The following is a 17215-nucleotide window of genomic DNA, read 5'->3' on the forward strand; positions in this document are numbered from 1 at the left end:
TCAATTGCAACACTCGAAATATTTTGATTGTCTATGCATTGGGCCGGTGTATCTACTACTTTCCCATTATCTGCGGCATTGCGTTGCTTTGCTTCACATGCGTGCCTATCTGAGATTCGAGGGATTCGGTCACGTCTGGCGCCATATTCTTGCTTAAGCTGGTTAAGCTTAAGGTGGTGAAGGACTGACATAGCTAGGATCTTACATACCGGGATTGACCAAGTGAAGGCATATGAATTGAACTCAGTTGTTCTTGCCCCCGGAGGATATCAGGTTACAAAATATCTCCCCCTTGGATGCGTGTGTAGGTACGCCAGTGGACACACTGTCGGAAGTTGTACTTACGCTGTCAGTAGTTATGGCATGAATTTTAGCCTTAGTTGGGGCTAAACTGGAGATGTTGTGGACAATACCATGTCCCTTTCCTATATACCCAGTCAAGTCCTCTCCCCCCACCTTCACTTTTGAAACCACCAACACCCTGTCGCCTTATGAGACGGTTCACAAATCCGTTAAATATACCATATTATTGAAGTACCTCTCTAAATTGTCACAGTACTACCAGTAGACGAACCCATGTAAATACCAAATGAATATAGAACAAATTTGTATTGATATACCGGGACTTTGAACGATGTTCCTCGGCAGTAGTGCATAGGACCGGCCTAGCTGCTATACATACGCTTTATTAGAATAGGAAGTGTATTCGACTGATCTTCGGTCCTTTTTCCCGCTATATCTGACCGTACGGAATGCATTACAAATTTGTATTGATTAGGCTATAGCGAATGTTTGCCATCCTATAAGGCACTAAGCAGCTCGGATTAACCGAGAAAATCAGGCAAGATAATCCACGAAAGGAGTTGGGGTCGAAAAGTAGCACTTTCGGAATGATTTTGTATCCTAAGATTTTGCACTGCTAATCAAAACGGCATAGCGCTCGGGATTATCCTGGCCCATCCCACTTTCTTACTCCAGTAACCCCAGCACCCACTGATCCAGAGCTGATGTTGGTTTGATCTTCAGTAAAACAGAGACATGGCCACGATTATCAGCGCAAACTGCGCCATATTCACGGGATTATTCATATCGTAGGAGCCCTAAGAATGTAGAGTTGCAAAACTGCCTGCTTCCTTGCGCCCGCGCTCTATATATTTAATCCATACTCGAGAAACCTTATAAACATCTTAGTCCCGTACTGGCTTACTAAAGGACGACTATTTCTGTTAGCAGACTAGTCTATGGGTTTTAATTTTCAAGACTTAGGCCGGCACTTTACTAGTGTATAGGGCCAGACATCGGACAACTAGGATTCTCTTTGATCCTCGCAACTAATTCAGACACTTCTTGCATAATGACGCGATTTTTCTGAACCTTTAGAAGTCTCTTGCACTCCATTATGACCTTGACAAGCTGAGTGTCGGTGCTCGAACAGCCCATCTCTTCTGTCAGTAAAACCCTCCACTGAACCCCAACTCAACTTGAATCGCCTCTTATACATGCGCCACCAGTTGCGGGTCCCAGGGATTATGGAGGTTAGAACGTTGAGGAGCTCGATAAAGGCCGAATCGACCGTATCCTCATCATAATTACCGCTACTAGAATGAGATACTACGAATGGTTACTCATAAGCTGCACGCAGTATTGTTCTAGTGCGATATTTAGACGTAGCTGGATGGGACATAATAAATAGCACCGCATTGTGGGCTTTCGCACTGGCATTTGTCTCATCCCTAAAGTCGCCTCTAAGTATCAGAAACAGAAGTCGGAACGCTGCGTCTCGCGCTAAGGTCTTATCACCCTTGATAGCGCGGTAACGCTTATATTCGAGCTCGTAGTTTGTTTTGCAGGCTCGAAGATCAACAAAAATGTGGTCGATGGTCTGACCGCCCACCACATCAACCCCGAGGAAATCTTATGTCTTGCAGAGAGTGTGATACTGAGCCAAGTCAACCGGCAGAGACCGAAAGCAGAATCGGTAGCCTGACTCAAGCCCTTGTAGTGCGACAACATCGAAGGGAGGATATCACCGTGAGTAAACTCTGATCCCTGTGGCTGACAATTGCGTTCGAACTTGACGAATGACGCTAGGTAAGGGATCATTAAGAGATCAACATTGTAGAGTATGACCGATCTTCAGCATGGTTTCCGAGGGGCCCCATCCGGCTGGCGCTCTTTCATGGGGTGCATGTTCTGCATCACCATAGTTCAGTTTGGAGTCAAGGTCATCCGGTAGCATTTTCACCGTAGCAGCTGTCCAGACCTCTAACCTATCCTTCTGGCGATCATATCGCGCAGCAGCCTTACCCCCGCTTCTCTTCACTATGTCAATCAACTTTTTGAACAGTGAACCTAGTCTCCTCAGGTCTTCTCGATGAGATTCTTCCCATTTCTTAATCTCAGCTACGACGTTCTCCACTTTTGGTGGTGCAAACACCCTGTTTTTATGGTATGCGCGTACTAGATTCGGGGTCTGCGATACCCAGAGCTGGGGAAGGACCTCCTGTACGCTGATCGGTTTATGAGCCACACGCGTTTTGATCTCAAGTATCGAGTCAGCTGCTACAGTTCGACCCTCATGCCTCAGCAGCAACTTAGACTGCCCCGAAGTGCCACAGGGGACACATTCGGAGGGACGAAGAGATAGCGACTGGATCATGCTGGATAGATCAACCTGATCCTTGCCGACAACAGGGTAACCAGATAACGGATCAATGTATCCATCCGTTTCATAGCGAACGATGAGTCTGAGCCCACCAAAAAGGTAACTGATGATTCTATGGTGGCCAGTACTTCCGTTAACTTGGTCTCGGGTGTATGCCTTTTCAAACTCATCACCAAAGCCCACAAAGTCTCCGGGTCCGAGGAATCTAACTGTCTCGGTCTCTGCACGACAGAAGACCGCCGTCTTGCCTGTGACTTCTACCTCGATGGTGAAAGGCTCAAGCCCATTCTTTGATAGACTAGGATTGATAAAGGATAGGAGCATGCGAATGTTATTCCGATCTGTTACGAGATCAACGGCACCAATATTGAATGAAGGATGAGTTGTGTATAGAGTACGGAACAGAGGTTCCAGAGGGCTTTCTGGGTGTCGAGCTGCATTTTGAGCTATATAAATACACCCAGAATCTTTTGGTACCTTTCGGGTACCTTTCGGGTACCTTTCGGGTACCTTTCGGGTACCTTTCGGTGGTGACCATAATGGCGGACAGCCCGGGATAGCAATAGTAGGAGTCTCAGAATCTATCCAGTTATAGGATGACAGGTGCTTGACATCTGTGATCGATGGTGTAGTTTCTTCGAAGCCCTTGAGATCCACGCGAGAGATACTCGCTATCTTGACAGGAGTCATTGTCGAATGGGTATAGCAATGCAGGAGTTGTACGTAAGTATCAAGGCGGGGTAAGGAAACAGCGGTGCTCATATGGTCAGACACCCAGCTTCCAAAGCAGTTCTTTTAAGTAAGGAATGCGAGGCTTGAACCTGCGAGGCGGTTAAAGGCCATCTAGTTACCTGCCACGTGTCAGGCCCCGCTCTCGAATGATGACATCCCATGGTAGCCAACGCGATCCAGGGTCTAGACCAGCGGGCATATGCGGGGTAACAGCATAATAGGGACGGCAGGTGTGACAGACACATCACCCTGCACGTGCTCTCGATAGTAACGTCCCGTATTCTGTATTCTATAGTCATTTCAATATCTTCTACCTGGAAATTCAACCCAGCTTGTGCCGTTGTGCGTTTTCTGCACAACTTAGAGGTCCAAGGTATTGTGTGAAATTCGCCTGAGCCAAATGCAAATGGGATTCAACGTTCTCGCCTGCTGTCATGCCCAAGAGATCGCCGGCGGATAGAAGCTGTAGGTTCCTCGCAAGGCTTGAGCTCTCGAGACAGGCACATACCTGGCCCCTCCTTGCCTACAATCGTCATGCACAGTGTATTCCTAGGGCAGTCTAGATGTCTGCGGTTGCGTGGCCCAGGAATTTCAATGTGGTATCACAACGCTTGCGGTAGCAACTGGATAGCCGAAAGGTATGTCAGCTCTCTGATACTATGAAGCTGTATCTCCATTAATGTTTTAAGGGGTTAGATCAGTCTCAATCCCTACCCATTTCAGTGATAGCAGTGGATCGGCCAATCGTCGGGTAGATTCTTTCATTCTCGCAGTACGGCACGAGGCCGCTTACTAGTGGTTATTGTGATAGTCCCTTGGAGGAAAGCAGAGCGCCAGGAATCTTTCTTAAGCTGTGTCATCGTACGGAAGTTGAAAAATACATTGATAAGAGGATACAGGTGGAGTCCGACAGACTCCTTCCCTTACATACCACAAGGCATGCGTCATTTGCAAATTCCTGACCTAGCCACTTCACAGGCCTCTAAACGCTGGGGAGAAAGCTATGGGCCTCTACTGGCCAGTCCTCATTATTTAGCTGGTCTCCAGATAGGAATGATCAAGTGCTGCCACTATGACTGACAACCAAGGCCATATCTCGGCGATGGGAATTGGACGTGACAAAACTGGTTTCACTGGATACAATTCTTTGCTCCCACAATTGACTGAAGACAGACGCCATCGAGGAGACCAGCCTGTATACATTGTGATATTCTCATACCTAACCATTGGGTCGGCCCGTAGGCAACGGGGAGACAATAGGGCTAGCACATACCTGAGCCCCTGTCTTCAGAGTAACTCCTTGTCTCGAAAGACGGGATGGGTTCGTGCTTATAAACTTATAGCGTTCTTCTTATCCAACTTGTTTTGCGATATTGTGTACAAACTATTTTCCTTAACATTCTCATGCATCTTCGAACTGGTACTGAAGAACTTTCTCACCAACGCCCTACGAGAGCTCTGCACTGAGGAGTAGTTGGATCTTCCCAACTCGATCAATACGCTCCACTACTAAGGTGTGAGTCACTATACCTCCTTTGTGTAGATAATAGTATGTGGTGACAGTCATCCGTGCACAAATCCCGTCTTCGAGGCGATATCCAGCGTTGGGTTCCCTGTGAAAAGCATTCTGTATGCCCGATTTCCCACTGAGCTTGTTCTATGAAAATATTCCTACATTGGGGTTCGTGTGCCTGTGGTGCCCTACTACACCCGCAGTAATGTTAAGCAACGCTCGCTTGGGATTTTTTGCGAGCACCTGGATAGTTTCAATGGTCCAAAGTACGGTTTATCTGATGCTTTTGAAGAGTTCTTGTGGCGCCTGATGTAACTATTTTGGGAATAACGCAATCGGGCTTACGGGAAGTATGTCTTAATTCAAAATTGTTCTCCCTGCAGGTCCGTCTTATAGTGTCTGATTAGACTGGTAGGCTTATAGAGCTGGGAATAGTGAACTTAAACAAGCCCATCCCAGCCGACACCGGAATCAGCGAACTCATACCCTATCTCTGTCCAAAGCAGACGCTCATATATACATCACAGAGGTTGATCTCATGAAGGGTAGTGCGATGATAGGTTTTCAGGAATCTGATTGCATACCTCCTTGCTTGCTCGAGTGGATATCTAGGCGCTCATTTCCAGTAGCGACAGCTGGACGGCAGCAAAATTCTATGTAAGCAGGATCATCCATAAACATGATTTCGGACAGATCTACCAAGTCGAGGAATATCCCGGCAATTGTCTCAACGCGTTGTGTGGCGATTAAGCTGGTATTGACCTTAAAATTAAATTTGGCCTTGAGTTTAGTATTGAGTTCGGACTGTGACGCGACTGGGATTTGACGACTGTAGTATGGTGCTCGCAACGCCAGAACATTCTTCATTGTTGTCATGGGGAATACTTGAAAGGGGCGCTGTCGATTGTCTGCATGCCCTGTTCTTTGGATGGTCTACATCTTCAAGCTTTATCAGAACACCAATGCAACTTGGCGCACATTTGGCGGTTCCGTGTCGTCGGCGTTTGAACTGGCTGTGACTACCAACCAAGTACCAAGCCGACCATCTACCTGCCCCCTTTTAAGACTGTTTTGTACCACAGCCAAGATGTTCAGTCTCCTTCTTTTTTTTTTAGACATGATCGAGCGCGCTACGTCAGATACTAGCTATACATGTAGATTTTAGTGCTAGAGGACAAGATGGTAGGGTGAAGGCGGACTATATTTGATTACTGCGGTAAGACCCATATTCAAATTTAACACCTCTCTGCTATCTTATCTGACGCCGAGAAGAAACCAAGAGCGTTGCAAATGTATGTCAGGACGTGAAGAGATTGCCATCGGAAGACTTGGGTACCCTTAATTCATGGAACATGGGAGGTTTTCTTGATCGGCTAACAACGCTGATGGTTATTCCGTCAAGAGAATTTCATCTCTCTAACTGCGCACAACTCTGCAAAAGGTTCCTCCGGAGAGAATGGCAAACTTTTTCTCGTCGATGGAGCGAGTCATAGCATTAGCAGTCCTGATTGATGAATATTTGATCCCGCGCACGCATGTACGATACGCGTCGTAATTCAGAGAACCCCATGGGATGATATTTTGGACACCTCGCTCCTGCAGAATTTTGTAGACCTGGATTGTCTTTTCTCTCACAGATAGATTATAGGCTTTCTTCGCTGCCTGTTCGTGTGACTCGGGCCCAATGTTTTCTATGGCATAACAGGTTCCTGCGAAAAGAGAAAACAAGGTGCTTCCGTATGGTGGACCAAGGACGTTTGGATTGGCACCATTTGCAAGTAAAAGTTCCACGGTCTCAACATGTCCAAGATATGCTGCAGCTTGGAGGGCTGTAGTAAAATTGCAGGCATCGCCATCCATCTCCCAAGCCCATTGGTGAACAGCTGCGATTGGAGAATCAACTGCAACACCAATACCTATGATTTCACGAGTCATGTCCACGTTGGAAACTGCTGCGACCAAAATATTACCTGCTAAAAGGCAAGTAGGATCACTCGGCTCAATTCGGGCACCCTTACTGATCATGCGTCTAGCAATATCCAGCCAGCCATTATAGAGCGCCATGGCGAGCGGTGTATTAAAGAAACCCCCAAGATCTGGATTCAAGTCAGCCCCGTGCTCAATCAGAATGTTACAGATTTCACGGTGTTTATCAGACAGCCCACCCTCCACTCCAGTCAGAGAGTATGCCAGAGCGCTACCTCTGATATGAGCCCCATTAGAGAGAAGTAGCTCGACTATTTCAACATTGCCAGACATAGTAGCTCCAGTCAATGCATCAGTTGCAAAAGCGGGATCCCACGTTTCCCAATCGTCGACCTCTATCAGTCGGTTGACGTCTGCGCCATAATCCAGAAGAACTTGGCAAATATGATCATTGTCCAATTCAGCTGCCAATATCAAAGGGGTTTCGCCTTTTATTTCCTCATCAGCCACGGCCCCGGCGTCCAATAATAATTGGCAAATCAGGGTGGACGATCCACGTATGGCTTTCGTTAGAACACCAGAAGGACTGGCACCACTGTCCAGAAGATATTTGACTAGATCGGTATTCCCGCATCTGCATGCAATTGACAAAGCGGTTTCACCAAATTCTCCTCTCGAATTTATATCAGCCCCGTCATTGATAAGAAGCTTTACTATCGACGTATGTCCCGAATTGCGCAGCTTTCATAAGTGCTGTACCGCTAGTGGGGTGTAATCTGATCATGCAGCACTCCTCACACGGCTCTTGTACTTGGAAACACTTGGGATCGAATTTGATGTCTTGTATCATATGAAGATCAGCTGGCCGTTGTATTGCGAGAAGATGGACCACTGACCCAAGGCCCAGAGCAGCTGCCCACCCCAGAGGTGTGCGAAGAGTCAATTGTCGAGCAGCGCAACTAAAGGGTACATCGGGAATCATGTGGTTATATATCAACGTGACGTATTTCCACTTCTCGCCCGACTGAAGGAGGGTGGATGCCAAAGACGCCAGACTCATTTGCTCTTCATCTCCAGCCAAATTCATATGCTCGAACCAATAGCGGCATGCATATTCAAGAAGGGGAAACTGTTCGAGATCCGTTCTTGTGCCTGTTCGATTCTCACTGCAATAGCAATGATTAATATACGCAATACAGATTTCCGCAATCAAAGCATGTGCTGAATTATCGTGGAACCCATATGATGAACAGGTGTCATGCTTAAGAGCCTCAGAAGTGAGAAACTCTTTGACTGAGAAATGGGAAAGAGCCAGGTACTTGTTGTCAATTCCGGTCCGGCGGGCAAGACCGGATAGACACGGCAAGATCCCTTCCCCCTCCAGTCTGTCTTCTTCTGCTATAACTGGCCTATTCTGCGGCATGATAATACAGCTCTCGTTGACCTCGACTAGGCGAAACGGTCTGAGGGAAAGTGAAAGCCACAGGAGGGCCCTTGCTGCTTCACTTGAAAGCAAGTAATGAATATTTTGTAGCATTCTGACGTACGTATCGTCCAGTCTCGGTGGCATAATTTTCAGGATATGGTCGATATCTTTCAGTCTGGGCGTAGGTAGTTTCGTGAGCTCTACCATCTGAAGGTGGACCCATAGAAACCTGCGAGGTCATTGTGAGCGATGTCTATCGTTTCAAGTACTTCGACAAGAAACAGGGTACTTACATTCCACCAGACAAACTGATCATGCTGTTGAGGATTTGTGAGAGAGAATGGCCAGGCACTTTGTTCAGGACGTGGCTTTTCTTAAACTGCGCTTCTAGGTACGAGAACATGTCGTGACGATTGCTCATCGCGTCTATGGTAACGATCTCTATTGACGGGATAGTACCTACGAAATCTTCAATATCTCGAGAGTTTGAGTTACTTCGACTCGTAAATAGGATATGCACATGCCGATAGCGGGTAGCAATTGCTTTGATCCAACTCAGAACACGACTCCTTTGGTATTCGTCGGGATCATTAGGCAATTCATCGAGAGCGTCAAGGATAATATATATCTCTTTGCATTGCTGGAGGCACGCAATGGCCGAATCCAGCGCGAGTTCGATGTCGTGATACTCCAGAGGTCTGCTTGCTGTAGATCCGTTGAACTTTTCGTACAGTTCCTCGACATTCTGGAGGACTCGATCGTTCACACACATTTGCCTTAATATGGACGAGAGGCACAGAAGCGGATTAGGCCGGTGGGATTCGGCAAATGAGAAGAAGAAATGTACAAGGATATTGTCAGACTGTGCTGTACAGTAGGATTGCAGGTGCCTAATTACTGCAGAGCTAGGTTTGAAGTTAGCTAGCATTCCAAGCATAACTAATCACCTATGATGGTATTCGGGTTTTACCATAGAAATGATTTTCCGCAACCAACTATTAGATAATATTATTAGTCAAGTGCAGTAAGTGAGTTGGGCACTTAGATGCGCACCCTCACCCTTCACCCACAGTAGTTGCCCTGTAGATCTCCATTGCAGGTATTCCCGACCTTGAAGGAACCATTGGCAGGTGCCGGGATGTCTCCTAGACTCTCGAGATTGGTAGAGCATAAATGGATCTTGACTATAGATCCATCCGAGGACTTCTTTCCGCTTCAGGTCTGTGACGATCGTGGACGCTTCAGCTGTTGTCTTCATATACTCTCTCATCATGGAACGCCACACGAACCTTGTACGGACGCTTTCAAAATATTCTTGTTCTCTCCCACATCGGCCTCTAATTGAGAAATATCACACGACAACTGAGACATGTGCTGAGCGAGAGTCTCTGATTCAGCAGAAGATGCATCACTAGTATATCGTATAATCAATGAATATCTGACCGCCAAAGGGTACCGAGATGACCTACGTATTCAAAACGTTGATAATGAGAATCAGATCCAATTTCTGTTCTTGAAGGATATCTCGAAGTTTCAGGATGGTGCTTTCCTTTAAAGGGTATTTAACCCTCTCCCACTCGGACCTGGCGCGAGCAATAAAGCCGCTGCTCGCTGTATTGTCTTGGACTGTATTGTCTTGGACTTTCTTCACCTTCGCGTCCAATCTGCGCATAGTGTTCTCACATCTCTTCAACAACTTCTCGAAGTCTGCCGTTCCATTGCAACTTTCAAGAGGTTTTCGCTTCACTGTCTCTTCCAAAATCGTTAGCATCCGACGCATCTCGCCCACAGAATTGCAGATGTCGTCCACATCTTCTCTGCAATGTCGCCATCCGTTGTAATACGTGATGATGCTTTGGGACACCTGGAGTCCCAGACTTACGAAACCGGCAACTCCAGCGGCCAGGTCCATGAAGTTGTGGATGGCGATTATGGTGATTTGGTCGAGGGAAATCCTAGACTGAGGAATAGCTCCCTATCCCTTTATCTGCTTAGTCTGCCAGGTAATCAGGAATGTGGCTTAGGCAAGCTGGTTACTGTGCCACAATATGACGTAGTCTACTGTGCAATTACGCAGGAGCAGAAGTTGTAATAATCTGCTTCGTTGTGGTCGGCACAGCCACAATATAGTGTCCGCCAGTGCGGGTTCGTCTGCCAGCCTTGTTCCCAGTCTACCACCGAACGAAGGAGTCTCTTTTGGATCGGCCAATCCAATACCCAACAGCGGCATGTCGTGGGTCATGTGGTAGCCCCTTGATGTGGCATTCCTTGTTCTTGAATATGCTGCTGGCTGGAGTCAAAGGAGCACCAAGTGGGGCTCCCTGCAATTGTTGTGCAACAATCACCGGCAACACACAAGGGCCATCCAAAGATGGCAAAAAGCGGTCCGCCATCTTGTCCAGGAAAGGCATGCCGTGGTCAGAAGAGGAACCAGGCATCTTAAGAACATTGACGAAGAAGTGAGTTTTATCTTGGCTAGAGGTCACCAGACGCTTCACAGAGCAATTTCCCGGTAGAAGCCAGGGTTCCATACAGGTATACTGGAGCTCGAGACTCAACCGGTAGACTGACTTAGATGGAAGGAAAAGTTCATCTCATCCTATCATCACCACTGTACGTACATGTAATTCACTATCTACCTTCTGTACCTCAATATTTCGGCTTCTATGCGGCTATCATAATCCTCAGTCATCCATCTCACCCGCCCAATCCTCTATCTGCTTGCGCCATTCCTCCACCCTCTTCGCTGCCTCTGATAATTCGGCATCTTTTTTACACTCCTGCCTACAGATCTGGCCAAACAACTGCATCTGCTTCATCAACAATTTCATCCCATCTCTAACACTCTCCTTCACCAGGATAACCTCTGCCCGGGCCGCCTCCCTCCGTTTGGCCAGCCGCCGCTCTTTCCACCGCCCGAATGTTCCCAGAACTTTCGTGAACAACTTCTTCAGCACCCCTTCCATCATCTGATGCCCGTCGACATCCATCATCTTGACCAGTTCCTGTCGCGCCCCGGCTTCCGAAGAGGACAGCTCCTCCGCCCTAAGGCCCCCAGAAGATTCCCACTTCTCGTTCCTGGCTTTGCTGCTGCACTGGCACGAAATAACAATCTGCAGTGGGATGTACCGTAGGCACGTCCACCTGTGCTCCAACGAGTCCGTCACCAACTCAGACCGATCTTCTGCGGACCGCTTTGACTCCAGCAATTCATCTGAGACCATTTGAAACGTGTCCACTACGATCACGTTATGTAGCTCAAGCTTCATCACCTCCAGGTTTTTCTCCAACCACCCCAGCGTCGGCGATTTTTGAAACATTTGCTCATACCCCAGTACGTCAAATGGACTGGGGTTGAGTAACAGAATCACCGGGAAGTCCAGCCATCCACACACCAGTTCTTTCCAATTCTGGAAGCTTGCCTCCGAGATCCCATGCTTTACCTGGAATTCCCGTCCGGCCCGGTAGAGCGGGCAAGATTCGTCCACCAGGAGTTGATGAATTTGTCGCAAACTGCTGAGTCTTTTTGGAATTAATTTTCGAGTCAAATGTTCCACAAAACGGGGCGAGCCTTCCTCGAGGTAAGGTGCGAATAGGTTGAAACATCTTGGGTTTCTTGCTTCTTCTTCTTCTTTCAGTTCAACTGCTGCGAGGCGCCCGGTGAGGGCATCGACGTGGTCAACTTTTGCATGTGAGACTAGAAGAGGCATCTTTCTAAGATTCTTGATGTTCGTGCTCTCCTTTCCTACCTTATTGCTAGCTCTGACTTGCGCCTTTTAAACCTGGGGAAAGCTTTCGTTATTCTGAACGCATGCAGCATTACATATTCTAGAGTCCGTAGACTGTTACTCAACCCGAAATGACCTTGTCTTTGATATCTGCGGAACCTTTGATTATTTACCACTTTAACACCGCCTCATATGCTACGTTCTGGCATTTCTTGTCAACTCAACTTATCGCGCATTGGAAAAAGCACCAAGCAGCTGGAAACGGTAGCAAGCAATTTAATCACTGTAACCCCGTTGCCGCAACCGGACACCACCACATCAATGGAAGCATATCTCCAAAGCAATCATGCACCCTGATGTTGATTATCCTGATGCCGATGCCTCCCATGCTTCCGACGGTGAGGACTGGGAACTACTCATTCCGGAATACGTATAAGCAGAGCGAGTGCGGCTCTTGGAGAAATTCTGGGTCGGAAGCGGAGGATTTTGACGGGCACAAGCAATTTGTACGACGAATCCATGTTACAGGATATTGTTACATCACAATTTAATTTATAGCAATAAAATCAGAATAGATATTGTCAATAAGCTATAGCTCTACCTGCGCCGAACCTTCTTACTGGTCGGAGCCCTCGTATTTTCGTCCACTCTGTCTAAGTGTTGCACGCCGATTACGGAGGCAAGATCTTCACTTAGCAGGCATTTGCAAGGCTCTTCGGAATAGTTCCTCTTCAAAGGTTCATCTGGTATTTCTCCGAACATCCCACATCTCCGATAGTCACCGTCATGAGCCTCGAAGTGATCTTTAGGTATCGCCGTGCTGTTGCTGTCTATCCCGTCCCACTTATTAATTTCCCTCTCAAGCCGACCATATATTCTCATGTTGATCGCGCAGCCATGATAGCGGAAACAATCTTCGATAGCATTGTGGTAGTGTTTGTTTGGTTCTACGGCTTGTCAGATTGGAGATCGGTTTTTGCATCCTTGGGGGAACTTACCATAACACCGAGCGGAGAGGTCCCTGACATTGAAGCAAATGCAGACCTGACATTAAGTCTTCATTATAACTTAGTAGAAATGCCTCCGCGTAATCGATATAGTGGCTTGGGCTGCTAGGGTTGTCTTGCAACACAACTACCAATTGCTGTTCTGTGAGCTCTTCCTCATTACAGTTTTTGTTTTGCAAATGAGATTCGCTTGACTGAGTCTAGTCACCCACTCATTATCGCTTCATCGCAGGGATTATTCGGAGCAAAATATCTCCAGGTAAGGAGATTGCTGATCATCTTTTATGCGGTCTTGCTTTCTGTGACAATTAAGACTAAAGCATGAATATAGCTAGATACAGTAACGATTGGAGAGTAGATGAGATAGCCATGCAACGAGCCAGAATAAAGAAGATTTCTATGCCCAATGATTGGCCATGGATCCGGTAAGGCTAAACAAGTAACAGGTCTCTCAATGCTACTAGAAGCTCATCGCGCAAGGATAACTGCTTGTCAATTCCAATGTTTTCACGTCAGCATGACCTGCGCCCCGACAACTTGAAACACTTGGTTAGGCTTACGGGGTTTGATATAACAGCATATAGAGTACTGCGATAAGACCCTGGCTCAAGAAGAGACCGGATTCCAATCCAGTGCGTATCAAGGGCAATTACCGAAGGGGCGACCGGCGATCCGAATAACAAATTGGGGTAGTTCCCAGAGCCATGGGGTTGCTGATAGTGTTCCCCTACTGTTACGCTGTATGTATCAGGCAGATGCCCCCTATGCTAGCTACTGATCCCAAAGGACTAGTCAATTCCGTGGATGTTGGGTACCTTTGTCACTGCTATACGAATTTACAGCGTTTCGTGGTTGAATTCTTACGTAGTTTGACAGGGTGTCCACTCTGACGAGGAGATTTTATCACAGTTAGCTTGGGGAAGTCCGCAGCCTTCGGCACAGGTTGAAACTTGGATAGCCTGCTCACGACCCAAGATGTGGGCTGTAGTCGCAGCTGAGGCGGTATGGCATTGTCTCTCAGATAGGAATGGCACAGGTATCCATTTCAACGTGGTGTTGCAATTCGAATACTTCCTCAAGCAAACGTCGGTCATAGAAACCTGGCGAACCAACTTCTTTATGCATTACTACGAGAAATCGTAATCACAGACCTATAGATACCGCGTGTCTCTCAACCAGGTCGTGGATTTCCTGCTCCCGGGACCGCAGTTTTCGTGCTTCATCTGTGGCAGAATCCGATTTGACCCCGTTCCGCACCTCGAAGCAAGGATCCTCCCAGTAAAGCTCCCACATTATTTCCATTTCGGAGGTCAAGTCATTGACCAGCTCTGAATGTGCAACACAATCCTCCATGAAGTAGCTGTCTGCAAGCCATAAATCAAAAAGGACCTCGTCGATACCCTGTCTTATCCAGTAAATGTGTTCGTAGTCCATATCAACGGAGCCATATCCACTCCTTTTCCATGTCACGTCCTGTCTGTCGTGGTCGACAGAGATGTTTGCGGGACAGTCCGTCAAAAAACTACGTGCGATTTCTTCCACAGGAGCTCTAGCACCAAAGCAGCGCGCCATCCGACCTAGTTCTCTTCCAGCAGAATATCCGTCCGCGCGAGGATCCACAATCATATTGATCATCAAGTCTCGGAATTCTCGAAGGCTGGGCAAGCGATCGTCCTGGAGAAAGGCATCCAGATCCAGCCCGCGGTTCAAAAGTGTCTCGACAGAAACCATGTGCTCCACATACTGGTGTTCGATTTCCCATTCAAATATGTATTCGTGCATGAATTTGTCTCCATCATCAGGATTATACCCCAACTCAAGAGCAAGGTCCCGAGCATGATGGCAGGGCAACGTGCCATCTTCTCCCACCGGGACCGAAATAATTGCGATCCAAATGCCATCTGCTCGGTCATCCGAGTGGTAGTGTTTCACGAAAGCGCGATGAAGGGCTTCGATGGGGCGGTCAGTGGCGGAGACCAGGGCCGTGGGTTTGTTCTGGTAAAAGATGCTATGTTGCCGAAAATTGGATAGAAGCTCCAATTTTGAGAGTGGGGTACCAGTATGGTTCAAACCGCATATCAACGCTCCTGCGCTGCTCTTCGAGAAACAGCGATATAAGTTCTTCCGAAAGGGCCTATAAGTCATATCTGCAAGGGAAGTATTACAGGACGATGTAGAGCATGAAGACAAAAAGTGAGTATCTGCTGGAACTGCCAAGGCAAGCTCCTTGGTCTATGTCTCTGACCCTAGGGCAGTTCTTAACAACGCAAAGAGGGAGTCTGACAGGTAAGGCGTTGTGGCCGTGAAAACGTCGGATCTTGCGCGGGGTCTGCTGGAGGAAAAAGCACATGTGGACCATTGCGCTAACCGGAACAAGACTACTTCGCACGATCTATCAACAGGTTGAACCATATACAAGTGTACTGTTTTACTAATAAAAATTACTCCATTACCGAAGAAAAACTCATTCTCTAATTCACCGTGCTAAATAATGCTGAAGCCTTCCTATAGGCAAATATAAGGAAGACGATCGAAGACATTAAACTACAAGATTTAGGGTGGGGGGAGGTAGGTAGATAAACGTCAAGCGATGGAGATATATACATATCTCTCCCCTGTTTAGCGAGGCGGAGTACATCTCTTCGCTTCATGATTCTAGGACTTCATCATGTCTTAAAATAGAGAATCACAAATAGTTGCGAGAGACACTATAAAAATGCAGAGATTGTTTGATTAGGTGTATTATGCATACCTACCATAGCATATAGCAGGATATTAGGTCTACAGGTTGTTTCCTCATGAATTGAGAAAGAGGGATATAACATGTATTGTGATCATTACTGTAAGCCTTGCTCGAAATCACATAGTTTCTCACTATATGCCAAGAGACTTTGCTATTAATCGGTTATGAGCTAGCGCAATAAGCATAAGGTTAAAGGGACATTGTTAAAGTAGTCTAAGGTAGCGTTAAGGTGACATAATAAAGGAGTTGAATTTCGAATGCGGACCCATAAAACTAGCCTCCCGTATTGCCATAACTGTCATTCATCATTTTCCAGATGCCTTTCTAGTACCATTTAAGTGTCCGTCTGGCTGGTTTGCACCTTTGGAGTTGGCAGATTTGCTCCGTAAAGTCTTTGCCATGACTCGAACCACGCTAGAATTGGATGTCGCCTTTGGTAATTCACTGGACGCTGCGCAGAAGAGAGGTGATGATCTGTTAAGCTGGATTACAACGGTGTGTAATGTCATGCGATTGTTCTCTATGACGGAAAGGCGCGGAAATATTGTTAGAGCATTCTCATCCTGAGTGTTCTGTGCAGTTTGTGCCTCCGGTCGGCTGTTCTCGTCCAAAGTAAAGGGAAGCCAATACTCGTCGGGTCCTGGCTGTTCGAAATCTGGCTCATATCTTCGCTTGGCATGTCGTATGGGTTGCCAAACTCCTGCGGCTTTCCGCACGATCTTTTCCAAACTTGAGCGCATTGACATATGTTGTGCCTCTGTCAGTAAATCGTCAAAGTATGACAGCACGCGACCGATGACAGTCTGGATAGTCGACGAAAGAGCTTTTTCTTGGGCTTGCGTATTTATTGACTGCAGGACAGACCGGCAAAATGATTCCTTCTCACTGTCAGTCATGGCAAGATCACCAAGGATTTTCCGAATACGGGCATCTTCAGGGATGATGTAGCATGGCTGGAAGATATATTTGTCGATCTCCCTCGCGAGGATAGCAAGAATAATTGCTAAGCGGATTTGTTTCGCTGGCGGGGTATTCGAACAAGGTAGGGGAATGTGGTAGTTACGGACAAGGTCGTAGCGTTTTAGATTGGTCCACGCTGAGCCGTTCTGAGGAAATAGATCAGTCAGCCATAATTGATATCTTGCTGTCAATACGTACCGAGATAGCTTCTGTAGTGAAGTCGACATTGAACTGGGAGTACAGCTCTGTCTTGGCAAACTGCCACAGACCAGTGAAATCATCTATCCTGTAAGCTATTAGTATACTATAGCTTCTACTGTGTTTCCAGGTGTCACTTACAGGGAGCCCTCGTCCCCTTCATAAAACCCAGAGGCAAATCCTTCAATCGTGTTGAGTCTGGCACGAGTGTTATCCAGCAGTTGTTGAAGGTTCGAATTCTTCTCCTCAAGTGCCTTTGCATTCTCCTTAGTAGTAGAAAGGCTATGTTTTAATCCCGATTCTGCTGCCTTTAGTTG

General features: G+C 47.0%; 6 protein-coding genes across 6 annotated transcripts; all 6 read right to left on the reverse strand.

Annotated features, from left to right (window-relative positions):
* Positions 1–2110: 2110 nt before the first annotated feature.
* BDQ94DRAFT_186155 (uncharacterized protein) lies at positions 2111–3355 on the reverse strand (the record flags this gene model as incomplete). The annotated part of the gene is made up of 2 exons (XM_026775070.1): positions 2111–3153; positions 3187–3355. 2 exons carry the CDS (start codon positions 3353–3355, stop codon positions 2111–2113), a joined length of 1212 nt encoding a protein of 403 aa, XP_026619809.1.
* Positions 3356–5350: 1995 nt separating this feature from the next.
* BDQ94DRAFT_164195 (uncharacterized protein) lies at positions 5351–5786 on the reverse strand (the record flags this gene model as incomplete). The annotated part of the gene is made up of 2 exons (XM_026769943.1): positions 5351–5403; positions 5495–5786. 2 exons carry the CDS (start codon positions 5784–5786, stop codon positions 5351–5353), a joined length of 345 nt encoding a protein of 114 aa, XP_026619810.1.
* Positions 5787–6324: 538 nt separating this feature from the next.
* BDQ94DRAFT_186156 (uncharacterized protein) lies at positions 6325–9934 on the reverse strand (the record flags this gene model as incomplete). The annotated part of the gene is made up of 7 exons (XM_026775071.1): positions 6325–7549; positions 7596–8491; positions 8556–9167; positions 9233–9257; positions 9316–9483; positions 9552–9673; positions 9732–9934. The coding sequence occupies 7 exons, from the start codon at positions 9932–9934 to the stop codon at positions 6327–6329; spliced, it is 3249 nt and encodes a 1082-aa protein (XP_026619811.1).
* Positions 9935–10946: 1012 nt separating this feature from the next.
* On the reverse strand, positions 10947–11972 carry BDQ94DRAFT_164198 (uncharacterized protein; the record flags this gene model as incomplete). The annotated part of the gene is made up of 1 exon (XM_026769944.1): positions 10947–11972. One exon carries the CDS (start codon positions 11970–11972, stop codon positions 10947–10949), a length of 1026 nt encoding a protein of 341 aa, XP_026619812.1.
* A 2137-nt stretch (positions 11973–14109) lies between these two features.
* Positions 14110–15142, reverse strand: BDQ94DRAFT_186160 (uncharacterized protein; the record flags this gene model as incomplete). Its single annotated transcript, XM_026775072.1, has 1 exon — positions 14110–15142. The coding sequence occupies one exon, from the start codon at positions 15140–15142 to the stop codon at positions 14141–14143; it is 1002 nt and encodes a 333-aa protein (XP_026619813.1). The 3' UTR covers positions 14110–14140.
* A 903-nt stretch (positions 15143–16045) lies between these two features.
* Positions 16046–17206, reverse strand: BDQ94DRAFT_176148 (uncharacterized protein; the record flags this gene model as incomplete). Its single annotated transcript, XM_026772626.1, has 3 exons — positions 16046–16846; positions 16899–16986; positions 17040–17206. Coding segments are annotated over 3 exons (1056 nt in total), but the record flags the coding sequence as incomplete, so codon positions are not given.
* Between the last annotated feature and the right edge of the window lie 9 nt (positions 17207–17215).

Source organism: Aspergillus welwitschiae (assembly GCF_003344945.1).
Source record: "Aspergillus welwitschiae strain CBS 139.54b unplaced genomic scaffold BDQ94scaffold_86, whole genome shotgun sequence".
NCBI lineage: Eukaryota > Fungi > Ascomycota > Eurotiomycetes > Eurotiales > Aspergillaceae > Aspergillus > Aspergillus welwitschiae.